Source organism: Sesamum indicum, linkage group LG9, assembly GCF_026168435.1.
Source record: "Sesamum indicum cultivar Baizhima isolate 11 linkage group LG9, ASM2616843v1, whole genome shotgun sequence".
Classification (NCBI taxonomy): Eukaryota; Viridiplantae; Streptophyta; class Magnoliopsida; order Lamiales; family Pedaliaceae; genus Sesamum; species Sesamum indicum.
The window spans coordinates 8,835,592-8,843,200 of NC_142665.1; the positions used below are offsets into that span (position 1 = coordinate 8,835,592).

Consider the following 7,609-nt stretch of genomic DNA (forward strand, 5'->3'; position numbering starts at 1 on the left):
ATCTTTAAATCTCATTTAGCTTGCTATCGTAGCACTAGGGTGATTGCCAGTGTGAGAGGGTCAATCAAAGTTTAGTAATATTTCATAATTCAATAGCAATCGCATGTTTTCACAAGCCACAAAAAAAATCAAGTTCTACATGATTTTTTACCACTAATGTCTTCATACATACCAAGGCTAAGTGTAAGGAATAAGGAATCATACTGTTCGTAGAACATATTACAGAACAACTTAATTATGCACATATCTCATCAATAATATCTAGTATCTGTATACTAGGTCCTCCAACAATACTTGACGCCTAAAGGATACAACATTGTAATATGCATCATGATCAGATAGTTTGAATTTGATCTTAAGTTACAACGATAGATGTCCTATTGATCACTTGGTTGCACCACACAATAAGCATTTAAGAATCATTTTGATAATTACTCCCAGTTCTAGTCATTGGGCACATGACTAGTTGGTATATATTGTGCATCAAACATTATAGTGCTTACTCAACTAGTGCTCATTAATATTTCTTTTCTTCCTTCAATTTTAAGGCATGTCATTTAACTAAAATTAATATAATTATGGAGTATCAATAAAGATAGTATGATACGTATATAACTAATTTCATCATCCATTATATAGTGTTTGGGTTGTTGTATTACATGTGTACTATCCAATTGGATAATATAATGTAGTGAGGCCATCTTTACTTTAGATGATTAGCCATGGTATCATGGTTGATCATCTCTTATTTCATGTTTACTTGGGTATGGGTCGGCCTGTGATTTTGCCTTCAAGCACGGAACAAATGCCTATATCACTATACAATCAACAATGTGATTATCACAACTTTAATCATAACTTGATACATCCCACTCTAATCATATCACACAAAGTAAAGGTGACCTGAATGAGTTACAAAATATAATTAAATGCAAAAAGAAAATTTTTTAAGTTATTTTTATTTTAACATTATAACTTCTGAATAATTACAAAAGATAAGGGGAAAAAAAACTCTCAATGCTTATTAGAATACAAATTTTAAAATAATAATTCTTATGGAATGCTTACATTCATATGAAGCAAAAATTTAAAATAGACATTCAATTAGAAAAAAAAATGTACAACATTTTAACTTTTAAAAAAGATAATATATAAAGGTGTGACACCAAACTCTACTTTTTGAAATTTAGTAACTAATCAAAATTCAAATATTTTTCAGAAATTCCAAAAAAAATAAAATAATATTTTTTTTATTATATGTTACTACTAAATTATTATAATATAACATACATTCTTTTAAAGATACATATATTTCATAAGGAAAAAATCAAAATGAAAAAGATGGTTTTCATGAAAAAGTGAAAAATAATCAACCAGCTAAATATGTACCTAGTGAATATATGGATCAGGAAAATATTTCAACTTCAAGTGCAAGGACATATAAGAGGACGGAGAATCCATCATAGCTTTAGATTAAACAAATGGGATAGTGCATGACACCTCCTTGACATACGACTCTCATCGAATACGGCTTTCCGCAAAATTCTATATGTATCTGTGAGATCGAGTATGAAATTCTATCCCATAAATTCTATCCCATAAATTTTGTCGAACTCCACCAACGCAAACTAAAATACTAATATATCAATATCTACCATCTGAACTCTACCAAATCATTTTCAAAAAGGTCACAAGTATTAATTTCAAGAAACATAAGGAAAAAAAAGTATAATTTTGCATTGTCAACAAAATCTTGTCGTAATTAACCCTGAAAGTTTTTTAAAAACTCATCACAATCTTGCTTATTTATATCTGTTCAATTAATATTAAACTTTATATTACATTTCACAAGGCAGCACACATAAAATCCGTGTAAGTGTCAAGATCTAACATAAGGTTCCGTCCATGATCTTCACAACAACGTAAATAGAATATGATCAAGCAAGCCAAGCTGCCAGCATTTCTAGAACACTGGATATGACCTTTCATTATATTCTAATATCGTCCAATTGACAAATTAAATATACTGTCCAATACCAGCCAGTTCAAGTACCCAAGTTCAGTGCTAAGGAAAATAAGACGTGAACTTCACGGTCAAAACTTCGACAACTACTCAAGTTCTATATGAAAATTGGATGCATTTCAACAAATAGAAAAGACAGATGCAAGGCAAAGACTATGTCTAGTGGTCACCAGGCAATGACTTGATAATGTCCGAGTCACCTGCATTGTGGAGGAGCAATTAGTAACATCAAGATCCAATAATTCAAGAAAGAAGGCACAATTAATGGAAATAAGAAATTATCATGTACCTGGATCAACAATACTAAGGCAAGAAACACGAAAGTATTTCCCACAAGCAGTTCCCAAATCAACATTATCTGAAAGTCCAGATTTAATAAGTGCGTCAGCGAAAGAGATAGGCAGATTTCTAGTTTTTCCTTTTTCTTTGTGTTCTACTGGAAACACAACCAGGTCAACATATGGAGGAAACAATGGCAACATCATTGAAAATTTTGATGTTGATGGCACGTCTGATAAAACTAAAAAGTACAAGATACTGACGGCGCAGCGAGGGCTTGAGTGAGGTTCTACCGGATACTAATTGTTTATCAATAGAATACAATTAGGAACAACCAGATGAACATGAATACAACCAGAATACAATCAAGATATACAGAAAACATAAGTCTACTCATAAATTTGTTGCAAAGACAAGATCAACTAAATCTTCAGTATTCTCAGGGTGTGAGAAATGTCACAATTTGCACTCCCAATTATAAAACTACCAGGTTGACATCAAAAGGGTGGTTACAACACCCAACTAAACCAAAATTAAGTAGAACAAAGCTTATTACTTATAGCTCCACCTCACATTTCTGTGACCTGAATAACACCATAATGGCACCTGATGACTACATGAATGCCACAAATCACCCAGAAAATAATATTAATATATACCATACACCAAGTTTTGATAAATCAAATATAACACTGTGAGAGGCACAAATCAACTCCCAGAATCAATAAAGGAGCCCCAACAAAACTAGATCAACAAAGTAGAGGAAGAAAAAGCAGAAAGCCAGTGACAATAGGTTAAACTGAGGACTTACTCCCACTGTAATGGTGAACTCCAACTTTCGCGAGCATCGCGTAGTACTCAATTTCCGATTTCCTCAACGGCGGGCAGTTATTCGAGATAAGTATCAATTTCCCTACGATTCCCAAATCATAGAAGTCCAACCATCAAAATCCTAAACACCAATACAGCTACAGTCCTTGACATCCATTAACCCCAGAAAAAATAAGAGAGAAAGACCTAAAAAAATGGAAGAATTAAAGTTGCGAGAAATACTACCTTTTGAGCTGCGGAGAGTTTTGAGAACGGTCTTGTAACCAAGGGTATACTTCCCGCTCTTCATCACCAGAGCCAGCCTGTTGTTGATGCTCTCATGACTCTTCTTCTGTACATAGAAAAGACATTGAAGCACTGAAAATCAAAGAATCACACAAATATACATATAGAATTTTCCCATGTCGCAGAATTTTTTCTTACGGTTTTCTTCGCGGCCACCATTGTGCTAGGATTTGAGCTAGGGTTTCGCCGCCGAGGGAGAGTGAGAAACCTAACCTAGTTTGGGTAAAGCGTAATTCTTCACTGCGGCGCAGTGTACCGTTGTTGGGGTAGAGTTCTTATAAGAGGCGCTCCCATAAGAAATTCCATTTGTAACCCTCAACATTTTGTTGCAGAGGAAATTGCAAATCTAACCCCACAATTTAGGGTGATTTCAAAATTCGCCCTATAGTTTATAAACTTTTAAATACAATCCTCCTATGTTCAAATTAAAATTGCAAAAAAAACAAAATCAAAATGTTGCTAAAGGCCCAGTACTAACGGATGTTAACTAACAGCAGATAACCCAAGTGAGAGTTATCTGGACGTGGAATAAAAAAAAAAGGGATTAGACATCAATTTTAACGTCTATAGATGGGGTGGGCCTTTTGTACAACATTTTGACTATTTTTTGAAGTTTTTAACAATGTATGAATTTAAATTCAAAATTTCATAAAGTATAGAGTAAAATTTGAATTCACTCTAAATTACCAAACTAATTTTACAGCTTTCTTGATAAATTCAATAATATATCATTAAATCAAGAATTTGAGCCATAATTCAATAGATTTTAGGCTAAAATGCATAAAATCCCCCTGTGTTTTAAAAAATATGCAAAAAACACCCACTATTTTCAGAATAGGTTAAAAACCCCCTCATGTTTTGTTTTATTCAGCTCACGTGCCCTTTTTTAAAACAAGCACTAACAGCGTTATATTTCTTCCTAATTTGACCGTTATAGCCATGTTGTCCTTACTGCTCTTTGACTACAGTCAAAGAGTGAATTCGAAGAGAGAAAAGAGTTACAGCGAGACGAGAATTACCAAAGTAAAAAAATTATGGTTTTTTGGGTCTGCGATTGAGAGGGCGAAAAAGAGGGAATTTGATCCAAAAACTTGTGTTTGTTTACCCTAAATAGAACGAAAAAACACTGATTTTAGATATCGTAGGTTAGATTTAGGGTTTGTGGTCGATGAAAGGAGAGGTCGCTCGTGTTGTTGAAGAAGAACCGGTAAGTTTAAATTTTTTTATTTTTTTTTTAAAAATTGTTGTAATTCTTGCAAAGATTACAAAATTTTTTCTATTTTAGCTTGGTATTCCATTTGCTATTCCAAAATCCATGTCTATTTCTCCCTGTTTGGTGTATATATATATGCGGAACTTTTTATTTTTCTCATTGTTTGCTTACAATTTGAGGGATATACCTTGATATTTGCAGTTATGTTTCTAGGTTTTGGTTCTATAGATATTTTACATTCTTCATACTGTTGGCTTGTGTATGTAAGTTTTTAGGACTTTTGGAGGTTTTTCTAATATATATTTTATGTTATTCTATCATGAATAATTTTGCATCTCATTAGAAAATCACATCTTAAGTTTCTGTAACCTTTTCTGGACCTATATTTACTATTGGACTAATGGGTAAAAGTTAAAAAGACCTATAACTTTCACTTTCATGTTCTTATAGATGGTCTTTTATGTTGAAGAAACCTGAATGTAAAGCATGGGTTCTAATCACTAATTATGATGATTTTATTTTGATGCATTAAGTTGCTGTAAACTTCTCTTTTTTGGTCCCCCCCTCCCCCGTTGTTTGTGTAATACTGTTTTTGGTCCCCCCCCCCTCCCCCAGTGTTTGTGTATTATTGGTTTTGGTCCCCCCCCCCTCAATGTTTGTGTTTTACTGTTTTTTATCCCCCACATTATTGTGTATTACTGGTTAATCATAGAAATTTTTACAGTTTCTGTAATACTTCATTGTTAATTTTATATGTTATGCGTAAGTTAATTTCTTAATAATTTGTAAAGAATGGTTTTGGGAGACTATGCGGACTTTTTTGTGTGGTTAGGTGTGGTCATAGAATGGGTACCAACCATTAAATATGTTAGGGGGTATACTGTCTTTTTTCCAGGGGTTGATAAAGAAAGATTATTCTATGACAACCTAATAACAATGTACACTAAAGTTGGGGGCACAGGTAGTAACATAGTAATTTATTATTCACTTCCTCAACAAACATTACAAATGTCTATAATGAAGTTAGAAGGCGATGAGGGTATTATAGAGTTATTAAGAGACTATAAAGGTTGTAATGTTAGATCAATTCACATTGAAGAAAAAGCAGACCCTTTATTGTTTATAGATGTTAGTGGTAATTTTCTTCATTGTGAAGAACATGTGCCACTATTACAATATGATGTTGAACAAATAGGGAATGAGGAAGGGATTGAGGTTGAGGATGAGAGTGCAGGGTTTGTTTTGAGGGTGTTGGGGTTGAGGATAGGGTTGAGGGTGGTAATGAGGGTGTAGGGGTTGAGGAAGGGATTGAGGGTGATAATGAGGGTGTAGAGGGTGAGGAAGGGGCTGAGGGTGATAATGAGGGTTTAGGGGTGGAGGATGGGGCTGAGGGTGACAATGAGACTGTAGAGGGTGAAGAAGTAGGGGTTGAGCAAGGCGTTGAGGGTGATAATGAGGGTGTAGGTGTTGAGGAAGGGGCTGATGGTGACAATGAGGGTGTAGAGGGTGAGGAAGTAGGGGTTGAGGAAGGGGTAGGAAATAATGAGTCAAATTCTGAGGCATCATTAATTTCTGATTGCCCTTCATGGATGTTAGAGGACTTAGAGAGTCCTTGGGCTGATGATATTTTCACTAGTAGGCCTGAAAAATACACAAGAACAATGTTAAAGACTCTAAGGTTGAGGAAGGGATTGAGGGTGATAATGAGGGTGTAGAGGGTGAGGAAGGGGCTGAGGGTGATAATGAGGGTTTAGGGGTGGAGGATGGGGCTGAGGGTGACAATGAGACTGTAGAGGGTGAAGAAGTAGGGGTTGAGCAAGGCGTTGAGGGTGATAATGAGGGTGTAGGTGTTGAGGAAGGGGCTGATGGTGACAATGAGGGTGTAGAGGGTGAGGAAGTAGGGGTTGAGGAAGGGGTAGGAAATAATGAGTCAAATTCTGAGGCATCATTAATTTCTGATTGCCCTTCATGGATGTTAGAGGACTTAGAGAGTCCTTGGGCTGATGATATTTTCACTAGTAGGCCTGAAAAATACACAAGAACAATGTTAAAGACTCTAAGGTCTTTAATGAGATAAAGAAGGAAAAAAAAAACAGCAAGAGCAACAAAATGAGAGGGGTGAAGGGACTAGTAAGGGAGATGGACAGTGGTTTACTGATTGTGAGGATGAAGAGTTGGGTAATGAGGGAGATGGGTGTCCAATGTGGGATGAGATGATGAATATGGTTGAAGTAGACTTGACAGTAGGTATGAAGTTTCAGACAAGAGCCAAATTTAGGGATGTGCTGAGGGATTGGGCTGTGAAGAGGGGATGGGATTTGAAATTGATGAAGAATGAAAAACACTTGATACTTTTAACTTGTAAAAATGGGTGTAATTGAAAGTTGAGGGCATCTTCAGTCATAAAATCCACAACATTTGAGATAAAGTCTATTAAGGGAGAACATACTTGTGCACGTAAAGTTGAAAATAAGCAAGCCAATTACAAGTACTGGTAAAATAATTGAAAGGTTTGTAAAAGACAATCTCAATGAATCTCTTCAATCATTGAGTATGATGTGAGGGAAATAGTTTCAAGAGGAGGTCTTACCCACACTTGTGCAATATGTATGAGAAAAGGGCACAATAAAAGAAGTTGCACCAATCCCCCACACCCCAATTCCAAATTGAAGCAGGTATTTTCCTTACTTTAATTATTATTTGTTTATTTATTATCTAACAGACATTATTTAATAGCTTTATTTATTTTTGTCTAACTTTAATTATGTCTTTGCAGAATCCTAACCAAGGTAGACAAAAATCCAGCAAGTCACATGGTGCATCAGGATCTAGAAGACCTAATACCCCACCCCATCCACCTTTTGATGAGAATGAGACAGTTCAAAAGAGGTCATACTAATTTAATATCAGCTTTTTGACTGTCATACACCAGTTTTTGACTTTTTGTCTTGTGATGCAGGTACCTCCAATTTATTCCC

At 35.1% G+C, this 7,609-nt stretch overlaps 1 protein-coding gene across 1 annotated transcript; it reads right to left on the reverse strand.

Moving 5' to 3' along the window:
* Positions 1 to 1,934: 1,934 nt before the first annotated feature.
* On the reverse strand, positions 1,935 to 3,711 carry LOC105171125 (large ribosomal subunit protein eL30). The gene is made up of 5 exons (XM_011092150.3): positions 3,557 to 3,711; positions 3,359 to 3,464; positions 3,114 to 3,215; positions 2,313 to 2,381; positions 1,935 to 2,223 (listed from the first exon to the last, which is right to left on the reverse strand). Exons 1-5 carry the CDS (start codon positions 3,575 to 3,577, stop codon positions 2,183 to 2,185), a joined length of 339 nt encoding a protein of 112 aa, XP_011090452.1. The 5' UTR covers positions 3,578 to 3,711; the 3' UTR covers positions 1,935 to 2,182.
* Between the last annotated feature and the right edge of the window lie 3,898 nt (positions 3,712 to 7,609).